The 19,098-nt window shown below is 55.5% G+C and overlaps 1 protein-coding gene across 4 annotated transcripts in view; it reads right to left on the reverse strand.

Annotated features, from left to right (window-relative positions):
- The window catches only part of EPHX1 (epoxide hydrolase 1), a 31,130-nt gene that overhangs the window by 813 nt on the left and 11,219 nt on the right, over nucleotides 1–19,098 (reverse strand). For all 4 annotated transcript variants that reach the window (XM_026509505.4, XM_048224957.2, XM_044387968.3 and 1 more), the window contains exons 2-8: nucleotides 15,680–15,867; nucleotides 13,460–13,640; nucleotides 4,993–5,220; nucleotides 4,346–4,475; nucleotides 3,651–3,856; nucleotides 2,536–2,644; nucleotides 80–205 (exon numbers count right to left, since the gene is read on the reverse strand). In XM_026509505.4, coding sequence (XP_026365290.1) covers nucleotides 80–205; nucleotides 2,536–2,644; nucleotides 3,651–3,856; nucleotides 4,346–4,475; nucleotides 4,993–5,220; nucleotides 13,460–13,640; nucleotides 15,680–15,862 — 1,163 coding nt within the window. In that variant the 5' untranslated portion in view covers nucleotides 15,863–15,867. The remainder of the gene's footprint in view (nucleotides 1–79; nucleotides 206–2,535; nucleotides 2,645–3,650; nucleotides 3,857–4,345; nucleotides 4,476–4,992; nucleotides 5,221–13,459; nucleotides 13,641–15,679; nucleotides 15,868–19,098) is intronic.

Genomic DNA, 19,098 nt, shown 5'->3' on the forward strand with positions numbered 1-19,098 from the left:
CACCCGGCAGGCCAGGCTGTACAGTCCCGCCGTCAGAGGTCCTCCCTGGGGGTCAAGCGCAGGTGCCCGCCAGACTCACCGGTCATGCTTGTGGGCCCTGAAGCCCTGGCCCAGGTTCTCCTTGTAGAAGCGCTGCGAGGAGGTGATGCTGCCCGTCGTCCAGTAGAGCATGACGTTGGTCAGCAGCTCGTCCAGCGAGAACTTCCTGCGGAAGCAGCCCCGGAAGGCCCTCAGTGCCTGGCCTCCCTCCCCTGCCCACTCTCCCGTGTCCATGCTACCCAGGCCTGCCTTCCCGCCTCCCTTCCGTCCCCTCTCCCCTGTCCCCCACTGCCCACCTCCACTTGCCTGCCCCCCATTCAGGTACAGGCTCCTCACTTCTGCAGCAGGAAGCCAGGGCTCCTCCCTGCTCCCCCGGCTGCGGCCCGGCCCGCTCACTGCCCCCAGAGCCCAGAGAAAGTCCTTTCCTCTGATGGATCCCTCCCTGGGCTCCAGATCGCGGTCCAGCACCAAGCGGGCACCTCCCACGCAGCATGTCCACGCCGGAAGTGGGCGCTGCATCTCTGCTGAGCCCCTGGCTGACACACAGGCACAGATCCAAGTGCGCCCACACACGCGTGCACACACGTCTGCACCCAAATCCACGTGGACACACACGTGCACACGTCCGTAATCCACACGCACATACACTCAGAGGCTTCCCTCCTCACTCCCTAGTTCCTGCTCCATGAAGGTGTCCCTGCAGTGTGGGGGGACAGCTACAGAGGCCTGCCTCCCCCGACCCTGCACTGAGCCCCGCTGTCTCCCCTCCCCGCCCCCACTGTCCCCTCTGAGCCCTGGCTATCCCGCTCTCCCCTCCCCCGGGCTGACGTCACTGCCGCCTGAAGGGAGCTACACGTGGCCGCCCCCACTCGGCTCCCGGCTCTGCCAGTAAGTTTAGCGGATTCCTCGGAAGCCCATTTGCCCAAAATGGCCAATTTGCTGAATTTGCTTGTGTGCGTCCGCCGTTTGGTCATTTTATCCCCGGCACCACATTTTAACAAACATGAAACCCTAACCCCTGTCCCACTCCCAACGGGAGCAGCTCAGAGCCAGGAGGCCCAGGAGGGGCACCGACGTTAGACAGGAAAACACGAAGCATCTGTAAGGACAGAGGCTTCTCTGAAATGAGGGCTACATTCGTAAGGCATCTTCCCATTCAGAAATAACGCATTCCTTGGTCTCCAGCCACGGCGGTGCCGAGCAGAAGCAGAGAAAAAGCCAACCTCCCCCGAAATGCTCTTTTGATGACAGAATGGAAACCGGACGATGAGACGCGAACAGTCAGAATCAACATTTAAACCCCCGTGAACCGGCTTTTGGCGAGATGCCCAAGGGCTCCCATCTCCCCCCTGGGCTCTGATCACAGCTTGGAAACGACCACACTGGCCATCCCCGCCCTAGTGCAGTCAGTGATCTTTCTAGAACACAGAGCTGAGCTCATCTGTGCCGTGTCCAGCTGCAGGTATTGGTCGGCAAGGAGCAGGGCCACCCCTTGCCAAAGAGCTGCTGGTGGAGCCCCGTCGCCCCTGGGTCCTGCCTGGTGTGGGGTGGGGAACGGATCTCAGCGTGAGGGCTTGTGCGTGGGCTCCCGGTCTGGCGCCTGCGCACCCGCCCCCGGCCTCGGCGAGTCAGCATTTCCAAGAGCACCTCTAGTTTCTATCGCTCCCACCCTCGCTTCTGCTCTTCTCTCTGCCTGAATTCTCTTCTTCCATCCTCTCCACTGGCAAACTCCTACTCAGCCTTCAAGGCCCAGATCCAATAGCATCTCCCTGTCCTTTCCCCTCCCTGTCCCATAGAAGGAGCAAATCCTCCCTTCTCTGGACTCGCACAGTCTTTCAGAGCTCCTTCGTCCAGTGCGTGTTTGTTGAGCACCTACTGCATACCTGGCCGCCTTCTAGGTGCTGGGGCTAGAGCACGACCTAGACTCGGTCCCTACACCCTAGGTGGGTGCCAGTCCCACCTCACCTCACCCCACCCCAGCAGTGTGTTGGGTGCTCTGTGTGCCCCGAAGCAATGACGAGGGGGATGGGTACTGGAGAAGCTGGGTCAGGGCTGACCCTGATGGAGCCTGAGTCAGGCCGGAGGCCCGGGATTCACACACTGAAGAGGCTCTGGCCTCTGAGGCTCCCCGCAGCTGCCTCTAGGCCTGGCTTCCCCAGGTCACCCTGTCAGCTGGCCACAATGCCCGGCTCTCGTGGGCTCGGGAGGGGAAGGCCCTGGCTGCTCCCGCCTCTTGGCCATAAAGGGGCGCACGCTGCCCTCTAGATCCGCTGGTCCGGGAGGCGGCTGTTCAGCAAACAGAGCACAGACATTCTCGAGCCCTGCGTCCTATTCCTGACCACTCCACACTGAGGCCTGGAGCGAGTTGCTGGGCCTCTCTGTGCCTCCACTTCCTCATCTGGAGGAACTGGGGCCGTGCTCCCCAGGGTGAGGATGTGAGAGGCGCCCCACAGTGGCTGGAACGTGCCGGCCAGGGGCTGGCAGGTGGCCTCTCACCTCTCCAGGCCTCCGTCCTCCAGGTCTCGGAACTCCGGGTTGGTCCAGGTGGAAAACTTCTCCAGGATATAGGCGGCCAGGCCCACGGGAGAGTCGTTCAGAGCGCAGCCTGGGGTGGGAAGCAGCAGGGGAGGGACTCAGGCCTGGGACGAGCCAGTGGTCAGGGCCCTGTGTCGGGGCACAGCTGTGCCCTAACTGCTGGGGTGCTCATGCACCCCCATCTACTTAACCCTCAGCCTTGGAACTGGCATGTGAGAAAAGGGGGTAACACTGCCCCCCACTGCTTCCGGGGGTCCATTCACCACATGGGCAGCTTCCCATGTTTGGGGCGATTCAGATGAGAAATATGTATGAATGCTGTTTTTAAAAAGGTGGGGGGGCGCCTGGGTGGCACAGCGGTTAAGCGTCTGCCTTCAGCTCAGGGCGTGATCCCGGCGTTACGGGATCAAGCCCCACATCAGGCTCCTCCGCTATGAGCCTGCTTCTTCCTCTCCCACTCCCCCGACTGTGTTCCCTCTCTTGTTGGCTGTCTCTATCTCTGTCGAATAAATAAATAAAATCTTAAAAAAAAATAAATAAATAAAAAAATAAAAAAAATAAAAAGGTGGGGTTTGGGGGCACCTGGCTGGCTCAGTCGGGGGAGCATGTAACTCTTGATCTTGGGGGCATGAGTTTGAGCCCCACCCTGGGTATAGAGAGGACTCAAATAAATTAAAAAACTAAAAAAAAAAAAAAATGTGGGGTTTTTAGTTTATATGCTCTGATTCGTGAAAAATAAACCACCTAAAAGTCCAAATTAGGGGAACAGCTCCAAATGAATATCGACCCCCTCCACCTCCCCCCCCCCCAGTCCTGGAGCTGCCAGGCCCCCAGGCTCCCTCCTCGACTCAGGCTCAGGGTGCAGGGGTCAGGGGTCAAGGTCCCGGAATCAGCTCAAGCAGGTGTCTGGGACGTGCCGGCCATGCAACGCCTGACCTGTGCCCAGAACTGCAGCGTGACAAAGAGTTCGGGTCCCTCCTGGGAGGTTTTCATCCCGGAGCAGTGTGGCGGGGTGGGTGAGGCCCCCGGCCCGCGCCAGGCTGAACGGGAGGCCTGTGAGCCCGCCCCGCACTCACCCACGGTGTCAGGTTTGGTGCACTGAATGTGCATATAACCGCTCTCCCTCATCAAGCTGTAGAAAACCTTCTCCTTGAAGGGGCTCAGCAGCTCCACATCCCTCTGCGTGTAGCCGAAAAGCCTCGGGAAATGCCGTCCCAGGAGAAAGGTCAGGGTGCCGGGATTTAAAACGAAAGCCATGTTCAGATGCAGGCCTTTCACGTGACTGAGGGCAGAGAGCGGGTCCAGGTGAGGCTGGCGCAGGGCTGGGGGGAGGGGAGATGGGCAGGAGGCCGCGGGGCTGAGATGCACAGCGCCAGCCCTCTTGGAATCTGCCCCTCTGGGGTGGCCCCATGATGGGGAGGAGGGGGTTGGGGGGGGAAATACAGGGTTTCTAGAAAGCTCTGGTCTCTTCTGGGGCTTGGTCCACCAGAAAGGTCCACTGCCTGACTTTCCCCTCCTCTATCTGGCCCTCTCTGCCTGGGCACCTGGCCCAGAGTCCCCAAACCCACGTGACACCCGAGAGAGAGAGAATCCATGTCAAGGTGGCCCAGGCACAGCAGGGTGACGGGGGGCCCTCCCTCCCCTCCCCCAGGCCCACAGACATCCCGCCTGGGTGGCCCCTGGGAAGAGGACACTCCTAGACTCAGACCGCGTGCCCAGGCGGACCCCCCTGCACGGATGGCTACCTCACTCCCCCAACAGGGACCCTCACCTGGGCACCATCTGGGCCATGTTGGTGCAGATCAGGGACCCCCAGTCCCCGCCCTGAATATAGAATTCTTGGAAGCCCAGCCGCAGCATCAGCTTATAAAAGATCCTGGCCGTGGCCACTGAATTCAGGCCTGGTTTGAAGGGGAAGGAGAACAGAATCACAGAGAGGCCACTCCCTGGGTCCTCTTGGGCCCCCATGAAATTCCTCACCTCCCCCTCTTGCCCCAGGCTGGGGTGACAGCAGCTCACAGGAGGGGAGGAGGAGGCCTGGGGCCCCAGAGTGGTGTGGCCGGTGCCCAGCAGGCAGCGGGCCTGGCATCTGCGTGGCAGTCGGGGACGGTGAGGGGACGGCCTCGCAGCGAGGGCGCGGTGGGCTCGGGCCGGCACCAGCGAGGTTCTGGGGGCCCAGAGGTGGCCCTGCGCTGGGGCGGGGAGCTCGTGAGAGCGCAAGAGTCCAGGCCCCGAGGCTGGCACTGGCCGCGAAGGACCGCTGCTCTGCCCATCCCCCGCCTGCAGCACCCAGCAAAGCCCGAGAAGGGGCGCTGGCCATCTGGCCCCCCAGGCTCCGAGGGCAGCTGTCCTGGCTGTCTCCCCACCTGTGGGAAGACCTGGCCCCCAGCAGCAGCCCCCCCCCCCCCGCCACCGTACCCTTTTTGGAAGATGCCTCCGAGAAGCCGTAGCCAGGAATGCAAGGGCAGATGACTTCGAAAACATGCTCGTCGCTCAGGCCGTGCTTCCTGGGGTCAGTCAGGAGCGGGATGATCTTATAGAACTCGTAGAAGGAGCCGGGCCAGCCGTGCACCATCAGCAGGGGCTTCGGGGTGCAGCCGGACGGCGGCTGGGGCGGCTTCACGTGGATGAAGTGGATGTCCAGCCCTGGGGGACAGACAGAGTCAGCCCGCGGGGAGGGGAGAGGCCCCACAACGGGGGAGGCCCTCCGCGTGTCGGTCAGGCCCTGCGCCCCCCAGAGCCCGGGCAGCGGGTGCGGCACCCTCAGCGCCCCACGGTACTGAGCACAGCCGCGGCCACCGTGCTGGCCGCGTGCCCACTCGGTGCTCCAGCCGCACGGCCGCCCTGCAAGGGACAGACCGTGACCGTGCCCCCCACGCAGCGGAGCGTGAGCCCTGCGAGCCCGGGGCCGGGCTGCTCCAGCACTGCGGACTTCCCAGAGCCCAGAACAGGTCCCTGCTCCCAGAGGCCTCAGCGAACGCGGCTGAATAACGTGAGTCCCGGGGGAGGGGCGCCTGGCCGGCTCAGTCCCGCGAGCACACGACTCCTGATCTGGGGCTTGTAAGTTCGAGCCCCATGTCGGGTGTGGCGATCACTTAAATGTAAAACCTTCAGAAAAAAAGACTGAGGGGCGCCTGGGGGGCTCAGTTGGTTAAACGTCTGTCTTCAGCTCAGGTCATGATGCCGGGGTCCTGGGATCGAGTCCTGTGTCGGGCTCCCTGCTCAGCGGGGAATCTGCTTCTCCCTCTGCCTCTGCTCCCCCTGCTTGTGCTCTGTCTCTCTGACAAATAAAATCTTAAAAAAAAGAAAAAAAATATTTGGGGAAAAAAACTTCTGTATATTCAGCACTAGAGACTGTAATACACTGGTTGAAGATGACCGTGTAAATATGTATTTATTTAACATGTAAAACAGTACAGTGCCAAGTGGTAAAAGCAAGTTACCAAGTCAAATATCTCATTTTTGTAAGCCGCCATACGTGTGCGTATATGTACACTGCGTGTAAATGAACTCACACGTATATAAATTTTAAAGTCTGGAAGGATAGACCAAACACATAAAAAGTAGTTGTCTCCGAGCAATAAAATTTCAAGTGAATTTTTTCTGAAGATTTTATGTAGTTATTTGAGACACAGAGCACAAGTGGGGGGCGGTGGGGACAGAGGGAGAAGCAGACTCCCCACTGAGCAGGGAGCCTGACGCGGGGACTCGATTCCAGGACCCTGAGATGGTGACCTGAGCTGATGACAGACGCTTAACCGACTGAACCACCCAGGCGCCCCTGAATTATTTTCTTTTTTTTGTGTGTGTTTTCTGTATTTCCTAATTTTTCTACAAGGGATATAAATTCAAAGCATAACTTTTTTTAAGTGGAGACTCTTTTTTTTAAGGTCGAGTACTGGGCACTAGGAACGCATCCAGGCCGAGGGCGGGTGAATGGGCTCCAGGCCTCCCCGAGTCCCTCCTTCCCAGGCAAGTGGCCCGGAGAGCGCCTGGGTGTTCAAGGCAAACACAGCCCACGCTGCTATCACATCTGCAGCCCGGCACCACCACCAGCTCACGTGCTGGTCGGTTATTAATTCATTACATCAATAATATATGTTTACTGTAAGAAACAGAAAATACAGATAAATCAAAAGGGGGAAAATCACACATTTATACCACTACCTGAAGAGAACATTGTGTTGTCTTTACAAATTTTTAAAAATAAATTTGTTATTTTGGAACAATTTTTTTAAGGGTTCCCTATGCTCAAGGTGGGGCTCGAACTCACAAGCCCAAGGTCAAGATTACCATGTTCGGGGTGCCTGGGTGGCTCAGTCGGTTAAGCGTCCGACTCTTGGTTTTGGCTCAGGCCTCGATCTCAGGGTGGAGCCTACTTAAAAAAAAAAAAAAAAGTCACATGCTCCACGGAGCCAGCCTGGCGCCCTGATTTTGGAACAATTTCAGATTCATAGAAAAATAGTGAGGACAGTACAGGAAGTTCCCGTGAACCCACACCCAGTTTCCCGGTCATTAGCGGCTTACGTTACTCTGGGACATTTGTTACAAGCAATGAACCAGTACTGATACGTCAATAACTCCTCTCAAGTCCATCATTTATTCAGATCTCCTTCGTTTTAGAAACATTTTTATTTTTAAAATTTTATGGTAGGAAGAACATTTAATCCTTCCTCTCAAATTGGCAAGCGTGACATCCGGCACCACCGACCGCAGGCATGTGTGGCCCGGCCAGTGTCTAGAACTTACTCAACTGGCATAACTGAGACTCTACACCCGTTACCGAGCGTCTCCCCGTCTCCCCGCTTCCCGGCCCCCACCGTCCTCCTCTCTGCTTCTGTGAGCTGGACAGTTTGGGATCCCCTGTATGTGGTATCGTGCAGTATTTGTCCTTGTAGGACTGGCTTATTTCACGCAGCGGAATGTCCTCGAGGTTCGTCCGCGTGGTCACCTAGGGCAGGGTTTCCTTCTTTTTAAAGGCTGAATAACACTGGTGTCCACAGACCATGGAATATGGCTCAGATGTCCTGAGTTTTTACCTAACCACCTTTTCCTGTTTCAGCATCCCATCCAAGACCCCACATTACGTTCAGTTGTCATGTCTCCTTAGACTCCTCTGGACTCTGACAGTTCACCCTTTTTCTTAAGATTAGAGAGAGAGCGAGAGCACACAAATGAGTGGGGGGTGGGGGGGAAGGGTCAGAGAGAGAGGGAGAGAGAATCTCAAGCAAACTCTGAGCCGAGCGCAGAGCCCGACGCGGGGCTGGATCTCATGACCCCGAGATCACGACCTGAGCCAAAACCAAGAGTCAGATGCTCAACTGAGTGTGCCCCCCGGCGCCCCCCCCCCCGCCCCGGTTCAGACTTTTTAAAAAGTACTCACGTATCGTAACTTTCTTCGAACAAAAATAGGAGCCTACATACATTCTATTTTGGAGCCTTTTTGTGGGTCCCTCTACGTTGCTATATTCACTCCTGTTCTAGAGCTCATTTTGGAAGGTAACCTTCATCCTTCGGAACACGCCGCACGATGTGAGATTTCTAACTCATCCGCGTGTACGGCTGGGAGCCCCACGCACACTCACGCGTGCTGGCGTGCACAGGTGGAGCTGTGCGTGCGAGCACGCGTGTGAGGGAAGCAGAAGCTGTCCCGGGGCAGGAACTGGAGGTCGGGGGGAAGGGCCGAGACCGAGGCTGCCTTTTCACCGTGTCCTTGTGTAGTTTTTGAATTTTAAATATTTAAATTTTAAAAACGAAGAAAAATGTTAAAAGCCTGTACTTCCTCATTTGTCCTACAGGGGGCTTCCCTTGGCAGAGGAAGCAAGCCCCCTTGCTCCCCCCACCGGGGTTTCCCAGCTTGTACGTGGTGCCCAGGAGCGGTCCAGGCCCAGGCTGTGGGCTCTGAACGGAGGAGCCAGGCTGGGCGCTGGGCCTGGTGGGTGGCGAGGGCGGCATTGAGGGGGGCTGTCAGGGCCCAGGGCCCGAGCCGGGACAGGGGCTGGACATGATGGGTAAAGGGCCGAGCTGGTTCTGGCCCTGAACCTCGGCCTCCCGGTGACTCAGCAATGCTGTCCTCTCTGCAGGGGTTGGGCTGGGCTGCCCTGAGGCCCCCGTAGGCCCTGCCCGCTTGGCTCCCAGACTCCGGGGCTAGAGACTGATCTCCAGAGGGAGGCCCTGGCCTCTTCACAGGACAGGGAAGCAAATGCAGAGCCCAGAACACGGGGGGAGGGGTGGAGAGGACCCCAGAAAGGTCTGAGCATGAGGGATGCACGAGGACGGCAGCAGACGGAGGGAGGAGGGAGGCCTTCTGGACCACCCAGGCCAGGGACCAGGGAAAGAGACGCACAAAGGTTCGCTGGGCCGGGGCCAGGCCGCCAGCCAGGGGAAGTGGCTGAGCCGCACATGGGTTCAGTCACAGCGGGCTGCGGTCCGGGATGCCTCGATGCCCGAAGTTGGCCCCTTTGGAGCGCCTGCAGCCGTGATGTCCAGGGGTAAGGCTTTCTCCAGCCTGCAGCCTCCACGAAGGGAACGGCCCCTTAGTGCCTCTTGCCTCTGGGTTTTTAAACGTGCTGTTTCCTCCTCCTGGACCACTTTCCCCACATAAGTGGCCAACTCCTATTCATCTTTGAAGTCTCAGCTTAGATGCCCCCTCCTCCAGGAAGCCTTCTGTCACACTCCCAGGTGGTGTGTGGGGCTCACAAAGCTCCCAGAACCTCCTCCCTCACAGAAACCCTTACCCTGTGCTGGGATGGTAAGCATCACCCCTGTGTGAAGGCAGGGACCCCGTTGTCCGGCTGTGTCCCCAGCCCCGGCAGAAAGCCTGGGTCCAGGAGGTGCCCTGCCTGTCAGAATCTGCTAGAAGGCCAGGGAAGAGCTGGGGCAACAGAGTGACCCCAATCACCACGAGGAAGCCAGGCCATCTAGCACCAGCGACGCGAGAGGCAACCTTTGGACCTGGACGCACTTCGGCTTGGGTGAAGTGGTTAGATCCTCTTGTGAGGCTCGTGGCCAAGATGTCAAAGTCCCCTTTTGATGTATATGTAAAATTAGCCCTCGCCTTGTTAGAGTTACAAATTTAAAAACCTAGCTCTCTACTCTATTACGCCTTTGAGTTCAACTTACAAATATTCTTCTCTCTATATTGCTCACATTTTATTATGATTTTTTAAGATTATATTTTTAAGCCATCTCCACACCCAGTGTGGGGCTCGAACTCACGCCCCCCGAGATCCAGAGTCCCATGGCTCTACTGACTGAGCCAGCCGGGTGCCCCTTACGTATTTATTAATCGAAGCAATGTTGACGGTCCAGAGGCCTTGACGAATGGACGGCTGCATTTCTAAACTTGTATAAGGGCACCCTCTAAACATGGTGTCATTTCAATCTCCTTTTTAGGAACTTTTGTTGATCTGGCTGACCCATACGTCCCCCACGTACTTTAAGTAATTCTCAGAATTTTGATAGATTTATAACTATCCGAAATCCTTATAACTAAATCCTAAATCTTCTAACACCGCATTTAAACTCAGGAAGATTTTTACATAAAACCACAGATCAAAATCCATTACTCAGTTACGTATTCTAAACTAGAACGCCAAAGTTCTAGTCTTGTCCGTTACTCGGAAAGGCCAAATTCTCTGAAACATGATGAATGTTTACAATTCCAAAAATGGGGGGGGGTGTGCCTGGGTGGCTCAGTCGGTTCAGGGTCTGCCTTTGGCTCAGGTCGTGATCCCGGGGTCCTGGGATCAAGTCCCATGTTGGGCTCCCTGCTTAGAGGGGAGTCTGCTTCTCCCTCTCCCTCTGCTGCTTCCCCTGCTTATGCTCTCTCTCTCTCAAATAAATAAAACCTTAAAAAAAAAAAAAAAAAGGAAAACCTGACACCTGCTGCAACACGGACGAACTTTGAGGACACGGTGCCGAATGCAGTAAGCCAGGCAGAAGGAGAAACATTCCACTCCTATGAGGTACTTAGATACAGAATCCATACTTATTCAGAGACAGAAAGTAGAATGGTGGTTTCCAGAGGTGAGGGAAAGGGGAGAAAAGGGAATTACTGTTTAATGGGGACAGAGTTTCAGTTTTGCAAAATAAAAAAGTTCTGAAGATGGATGTGGTGACGGCTGCATGAGGATATAAATGTGCTGAATGCCACTGAGCCGGGTAGTACACTTGACAATAGTCAAAGTGGTCAATTTTCTGTTATGTAGGTTTTACCATAATTAAAAATAAATACATTTTTAAAAAGTACAGTATGAGCTTGAATTTCCTAACATTTCTAATATGCTTTTTTAAGATTTTATTTTTTATATCATTATTTTTAAAGATTTTAAGTAATCTCTACACCCCACGTGGGGCTCGAACCCACAACCCTGCAGATCGAGAGGCATGTGCCCCACCGACCACGCCAGCCAGGTGCCCCAACATTTGTTTGATTCTAAATTTTTCTGGGGTTAAGATATGCTTTTCCAACAGACAACAGACCAATGGAACAGAACCGAGAGCCCGGAAATAAACCCAGGCATATCCAGTCATCTAATCTTTGGCGAGGGAGCCAAGAACACTCAATGAGAGAAGACGGTCTCTTCAATCAATGGCGCCGGGATAACTAGATAGTCACATGGAAAAGAATGAAGCTGGACCCCTACCTCACACCGCTCACGAAAATTTACTCGAAATGTATCAAAGACTTAAATGAAAGACCCAAAACCACGAAACTCCCAGAAGGAAACACAGACACAAAGCTCCCCCGATGTAGGTCCTGGTGGTGGTTTCTTGCATGGGACACCTAAGCTCAAGCAACTAAAACAAAACAAAAGGTAAGTTGGGGGCGCCTGGGGGGCTCAGTTGAGTGTCCGACTCTTGATTTTGTCTCAGGTCATGATCTCAGGGTCATGAGATGGAGGCCGCACTGGGCTCCACGCTGGGTCTAGAGCCTGCTTGAGAGTCTCTCTCCCGCTGCCCCTCCCACCCCGCGCTGTGCATTCTCTCAAAAAATAAATAAACAAGTGGGACAACATCAAGCTAAAAAGCTTCTGCACAGCAAAGGAAACCATCCACAACGTGAAAAGACAACCCGTGGAGTGGGAAAACGTAAGTGCAAACCGTAAATGTGATAAGGGGTTCATCTCCAAAATACAGAAAGAACTCCTACAACTCAGTAGCAGATAAACCGCCCAATTAAAACATGGGCAAAGGACCCGAACAGACACTTGTCCAGAGAGACATCCAGACAGCCAACAGACACATGAAAAAATGCTCAGCATCACTCACCATCAGGGACATGCAAATCGAAACCACAATGAGCTACCACCTCACACCTGTCATCGTGGCTAAAATCAGCAACACAGGAAACAACAGGTGTTGGCGAGGATGCGGAGCAAGGGGACCCTTGTGCTCTGCTGCTGGGATTGTAAATGGGGGCAGCCCCTGTGGAGGAGTATGGAGGTTCCATGAAAAATGAAAAACAGAATGACCATATGGTCCAGCAACTCATTTTGGGGTGTGTGTGTTTGTGTATAATGAAAACACTCATTCAAAAAGATATCTGCACCCCACGGTCACTGCCGCGTTATTAGCAGTAGCCACGACACGTCTACGGATGGAAGAACGGATACAGACGTCGTGGTACGTATGTGCACAGCGGAATACTATTCAGCCATAGAAAACCGAGGAGATCTACCACTCGTGACAACATGATGTCCTCCTTACGCTAAGTGAAATATGCCAGACAGAGAAAGGCAACTACCGCCGGATCTCATTGATATGTGGGATCTAAAACAAAAATGAAAAACAAACTCAGAAAAAGAGATCAGGGGCGCCTGGGTGGCACAGAGGTTAAGCGTCTGCCTTCGGCTCAGGGCGTGATCCCGGCGTTATGGGATCGAGCCCCACATCAGGCTCTTCCACTATGAGCCTGTTTCTTCCTCTCCCACTCCCCCTGCTTGTGTTCCCTCTCTCGCTGGCTGTCTCTATCTCTGTCGAATAAATAAATAAAATCTTTAAAAAAAAAGAAAAGAAAAGAAAAGAAAAAGAGATCAGACGCGTGGTTACCAGAGGGGGGTGGGGGCAGGAGAGCTGGAGGAAGGGGGCCGGGGGTCCAAACCCCAGGTGCAAGGTAAGGAAGCACGGGGGGTGTCGCACAGCTGCTGCTGCGGGGGGACATGGAGGGAAGTTAGAATCCAGAGCTCTCGCCGCAAGGAGGAAAGTGTTTTCCTTTTTTTTTTTTTTGTATCTGTACGAGAAGCTGGATGTTAGCAGACCCTCCCACGGTGATCATTTCACAACAGATCTAAAATCAAACCATCTCGCCATACGCCTTAAACTTACACCGCGTGATGGGTCTCAATTATTGCTCAAACTGGGGAAAAAATGCTTTTGCACTGAGGAAACTGTTCCCTCAGGCCAAATGACCTTGAGGGGACCTTGCCAAGACAATCCGAGAGGCGCCTTTCCTCCAGGTGAAGCTATGGGACAACCCACCACCCAGGGGCGAACACGAGGTCGAGAGCTGCAGACAGGGCAATATTTTGTAGGACTTTGTCTGATGGGCCAAGCACCCTGAGCAGACACGGTACCCCAACTCCAAAGCCTCGGGAGGGGCTGAGCTGCCCGAGACGGCGGCAGGCCCAGGCCTCCGCCCCCTCCTCTCAAGGCTGGTCCATCACTGGGCCCGATTCTGCATTTCTTTGGCTTTTAAATTATTTATGTGTTTTCCTGTCTTGCTCGAAGGCCCCCTGGATTTGTGGGGATTTGGCATTCTTTCTGCCCCAAAGACGTGACCCCACAAATACATCTGGAGGACCGGTATCTGGACTCCAAGTTGGGTCTAAGTCACGAGCCGCTCCCACGACCTCCCTCTCCAGCTGCTGTTGTGCAAACGTACCTTCAATCTTAGTCTTGAAGTGCGGGTACCGGTTGAGAATTTCCACCTGCTTCTTCCAGTCAAAGTCATTCCGCCAGTAAGAAAGGACTTTGCTCAGGTACTTGGAGTTGAAGCCAAAATGGAAACGCACGTCCTCCAGAGGCGGGGTCAGACGGACGCTGTCGATCCTCCGGTGTAAGTCCTGGAGAAAACGCGGGACCCCGGGGAGACAGGGGTTAGGGGGCGCAGAGCACAAGGCAGGTTTGTCTCCAGAAGACAGAGCGAAACCTGCCCCCGCAAGACCATGTGACAGGAGAGGCAGAGCCTCGTCCCACCGGAGGATGAGGAGGCCGCCGGTCTGCGCACGTGCGTCCTGGGCTATTGGGTCGACCCCGGGAGGAACCTCCTCGTTTCCCACAACAGCGGCTGTTCCCAAAGCCTACGTTTTTCAGTCTTTAAAATCAGAGAGCAAGCAGTGCCCATGCACTTGCAACGGGGAAGGACAGAGGGAGAGAGACTCTCAAGCAGGCTCCCCGCTGAGCACAGAGCCCGATGCGGGGCTCGATCCCAGGACCCCGAGTTCGTGACCCGAGCTGAAACCAAGAGTCGGCCGCTGAGCCGACGGAGCCCTGCTATGTTCTTCACCTTTAACTTCGTTTGCTTCTCCTCTTTGTTTTTAATCATATGAAAAATCCACGTTTATCTAGGCTTACACATGGCAGGGACTGGCAGACCTTTTTTGTCAGAGGCCCGACAGTAATTGTTTTAGGCTTTTCAAACTGCCCCTGGTCCACTCTGTCCTTGGAGCATGGAAGGAGCCACAGGCAAGACGGGGACGAATGGACACGGCTGTGTTCCAATAAAACTTTGTTTACGGGCTGAAATCTGCATGCCGTGTAATTTTCACAGGTCACGAGACAGTGTTCTTTTTTGGATTGTTTTCAGCCGTTCGAAGATGTAAAAACTATTCTCAGCGTGGGGGCTGTATAAACAGGGGGCAGGACTGAGTTGTCCCACGGCTGTGGCTTGCAGACTCTGAGACTCAGCACCGAGTGAAAGACCAGGAGAGAAGGCGCGAGCCTAACGGTGAGCATGGGGCTAGGACGCCCGTGTCGGCTCTTGGGGCCTCCCAAGTGTTCCCTCCTCGGACAGGGTCCTCCCGAGCGCTCCAGGCACCCAGGTTTTGGATGTTTTAGACTCTGAACTCAGAACCCACGAGAAGCGTGTTATCCTCAGGGCCCAGCCTCTGTCCTGAATAGCGGGGCAGCGTCAGTCCTACCCAAGGAGCCTCAGCCCGGTTTCTCTTGGGTGCAGCCCGCTGCTTTCTATAGAAATCACACGTTTTATTGGCACATCCTATGGCGTCTACCCTTCCTAAGCCCTCAGTTACCTTACCTCCATTCCTTCTCTCAATTATGGGACTGAGCTAACGGCGGGAAGGGCCTCTCTCCTCTCCGGGCACCCAGGACGGCTCCTGCATACAGCAGGTGCTCCAATATGCACAGAACAAGAGCAAGAACGGGCAGGGACATCCCAGGTCCCACTCACCTTCCTGGCCTAGCAGCCCACCTCGCTGGGCATGGCCCCCTAACTCCAGCGTGGGGAGGGGCATAAGCTCTGGAGCTGGGACAGACTCCAGTCTGAATCCTGCTTATTATCTCAGTCACCTGGAGTAAACTGCTTTGCCTCTGAGCTTCAATTTCTGCATCTGTAGAGGGAACGACAGTCCTCACCCTACAGGGTCACTGCAGGGACTGAAAGTGACCACAAACACCTACCACATAGCTGGCACATAATTAATGCTCACCCTGCGGCAGTTTCTCTGTACCTGACTGTTTGAGGTCACCATGGCCTCGTCTCTCACTCAGGACCTCCACCTGGGCCCTGATGAGAACCCCCGGCTTTCTCCTGCAAGCTCACTCCCAGGATTTCATGGGGGCGCAAAGGAGGAGAAAGCGGCTGCTTTCCATGATTTTCGATGCACATGCCCAGGGCCAGCTGGCACCCCCCCTCACCTGGGCACTGCTGGGCCTTGGGCAGGGGAAGAAGGAGAATGACTGAGGAGGAAGGAGTGGGCAGAGCGGGCGGGCTGGGCATGTCTCTCTCTGCACCTGCCCAGTGGGAGAAAAGCAGAGGGAAACCCGCTCCCCAGGCCCGTCCCAGCCCCAGCCTCATGGGAACCACAGAAGGGCCCCCGCCGCCCTCCCCTCTGCTCAGCCCCGCCTGCTTCGATCTCCTTACCTCGATCTCCTCCTCGGAAGTCTCCACCTTGAAAGGGCGGATGCTCTCGTCCTCAGCGGCGGCGGGCCTGGTCCCGGGCCCCCACCACCCATCTTCAAGAGGCAGCGTTTCCTCCTTGTTCTGGGAAACAAACCAGTAGATGACAAAGCCCAGCACAGACGTGAGGAGAATTTCCAGCCACATGGTTCCTGCAAGAGCGAGCAGCGTCCGTCAGCCGCAGAGACCCCCGGCCACGCCTCGACCCGCCCCGCCGGAGACGCTGAATGCCCACCTGCTCTCCCACCCACCTGGCCCTTGACGTCATGTACTTTTTTTTTTTTTTAATTTTTAAGTAAGTACCACGCCCAGCACGGGGCCCAAAGCAGGGCTCAAACTCATGACCCTGAGATCAAGACCTGAGCTGAGATTAAGAGACCCTTAACCGACTGAGCCCCCCAGGAGCCCCAGACCTCATATACTTCTGACCGAAAAAAAGAATATAAGCACCCGGAAGAACTGGAAACCAAGAGAAAAAGAAAGACAAGAGTCATCTGTATTCCTACTGAGCTATGAAATTCATTCTTCGAATGGAAAAGTATGAATGCAGGGCGGCTTCTCCACAGCCCTGGGTGTGGGGGCTGCCCTTCCGTGGCCTCGTGGTTCTCTGAGGGGCCTTCTTCAGCTCTGGAAGCTTCTCTCCACCCTCGTGAGTGCCCCCCCACCCCAGGAGTGCTGGGCTCTGGAGGCCCTGCCCCTTGCTGTCGCCCAGAGGGACCTGTCCCCATGCACAGCGGGGACCAGCAGGGAGCTGAGAGGCTCACCGGGTTTCGGGGGGCAGGGGGAGTGTTACGAGGCCCGAATATGGCCATACACATGTCTCAGCTGTAATTTTAAAACAGCTTTAGGGGACAGAAGTCACAAGCCGTACAATTCACCCTCCTCAAGTGTCGGATCCGGTGATTTTTAGTAATCCTCAGATACGAGCGGCCAGGACCACAATTTTAGAACATTCCCGTCACCACAAACAGCAACTCTTTAGGTCTCAATCCTTTGATGTCTCCCCCCCCATCCCCCCCGTGGCCCAGCCCTAGGCAACCACGAATCCCCTGTCTCTGTAGACCTGCCGATCACATTCTGAGAAGCTGTCCGAGTCCTCTTTGCCACAGGACCTGCTGGGGCCTTGCTGAGACTCTGAGGCTGGCTCCTGCCACAGCCGCCCCCTAAACCGGGCCACCGGGGGCTGGTCCTTGAAATCCTGGTCCGCGGGCACCAGAAATCGCTTGGGCTCCCTGCCCTTCCCGCAGCACTGCAGAGATCGAATGCCCTTTGCTGTACCCACCCCACCGATGCGGGGGCAGGTGTGTACCCCCCACCCCCGACTTCGGCCCAGGCCTTCTCGCTGCTGGGGGCTCACGGTCTGGCCGGGTGACAGGCAGTGTCGGGGAGGGCTTCCTTGGGACTCGGCTCTGAGCGCTCCGTGTCATTCAGCTCACCTAATTATCCTAATAACAGTCCCATTTTACAGATGACGAAATGAAGGCTGAGCAGTGTGTCCAAGGCCAAAGAGCCCTTAAATGGGAGAGGCAGGTTCCCAAGCTGGACGGACACCCTCCCCAGACCACCTGTACTCCCCATTCTTGGTTATAGGGGGAGATTTCTCTGCACGATGGGACTCTGTGCCTCTCGAGGGCCGGGAGGGTGTCCTTTTCAGCCCTAAAGCCTCACTGTGCCTTGTTTGTATAAAAAAAAAAAAAAAAAAAAGGCCAGTAAGCCACAAAACTGAGCACTGATAAGCCTCACCTGCCTTGACCTGGAGCAGCTGGGGCTTCGGCAGACCAGGTGACTCTGGTTGAGGCTCCCCGGGTTATGGGCCAGCTCGGGCCTGAGCGTCTCGGCACTGCTCTTGGCCTCTACCAGCCCACAGAGGGCTGCTTGCTGCCGCCGGGGCAGGGGGCTTCTGGGAGCTATCTCAGCAGGAAGCCGGGGCTACACTGCTGTGCCCTCCGGCCACCTTCCCAGCAGGAGTCTCTCCCACCCTTTTCCCTCCTCCAGCTAGAAAGCAATCTCTTTCTTGTGCCCAGCCCCCCTCGCCCCCTGCACGGTGCTCCGCACGCGAAGGCGTTCGGAACAGTGCAGCCATGCCGTTGAGGCTGGGACGCTGGGAGGCTGGGGTTTCAGGCCCACCTCTGGCTGGTGGGCCTCAGTCCTGCCACCAGGAGACTCAAGTAGGACATTTCCCTCTACGGTGGCAGGGGGCCATGGATGACACGGTCACAAGTACAAGGCAGCTAACTCCTAAAGAGAAACTAGATAAACCAAAACCTCGCAGGAGAATTTCCTATAATCTTGCTGGAAAATGCTAGAACTGGACCTTGACAAAGTCTATGACTCAGCAATTCACTGCTAGGTATAGACCCAACGTAAACATGTCCGTATGTTTCCCAAAAGCCATAAACTAGAATGCTCATAGCAGCTCTATCTGCACAACACCCCAAGCTAGAAACGACCCAGATCGCGGTGTCTTCACGACGGAATGCCACACCGTGAGAAGGAATGGCCCACACTAGACACACGACACGTGACCCCGTAGACGGTGCCAAGCCAGAGAGCCAGACACAAAAGAGCACATATCGCATGATTCCCTTTATAGACAGGAAGGGACAGGCAGAAATATAATCTACGACAAGACACCAGAATGGTGTTTTCCCCTGGTGCTGGGGGCTGGGGCACAAGAAACTTAAAGTTTTTAAAGCTCCGTGTGATTACAATGTGCAGAAGGGACGGTCTGCACGCAGCCCGGGGGAGAGAGATGACAGGGACCTCCAGCTCTCTGCATCCCGCAACCCGTCCCTGGGCAGGTGCCCGGCTTTGTTTCCGTCTGTCCTGAGAAGCTGCAATTCTCAGCCCCAGGGCCAGATGTCTGTCTGGCCTTCACATTTTCAGGGAGAGCTCTTGCATGGGGTCCGCTCCTGCTGGGGTAGAAAACCCTCTACCCCCTTCAAAACATCAACGTTCAGGAGCCACCATGAAAACTTCAGAAGTCATGAGATCCAGAAGGAGCGTGCCTGCTTTGTGCGGCGGGCTCCCGACGCCGGAGCCTGAGAGGCGCACTCGGAAAGCTCCAGAGCCGTCTTCGACCTGATTCTGTTGTCCTGGGTTGTTTGGTTTGTGATGCACTTTCCCGGAACCCAGACCAAACGCTCTGCTGGGAGAGCTGGGCGGGCAGCGGGGAGGAAGTCTTTCCCAATGAAAGCATTTTTCCTTGGAGTCAGGGTACCCTTCCTAAAAAAGTGATCAGCTTGCCTCATAAGGAAAATGTAGTTTTTGTTGTAAACCAGCCTTTCTTTCTTTCTTAGCACAATAACTGAAGGACAGTGGTCATGTGAGGCTGTGCTCAGAGGGGCCTTGACGACTCGGATGAGAAACGAGATCAAATAGAG

Source organism: Ursus arctos, unplaced genomic scaffold (genome assembly GCF_023065955.2).
Source record: "Ursus arctos isolate Adak ecotype North America unplaced genomic scaffold, UrsArc2.0 scaffold_2, whole genome shotgun sequence".
NCBI lineage: Eukaryota > Metazoa > Chordata > Mammalia > Carnivora > Ursidae > Ursus > Ursus arctos.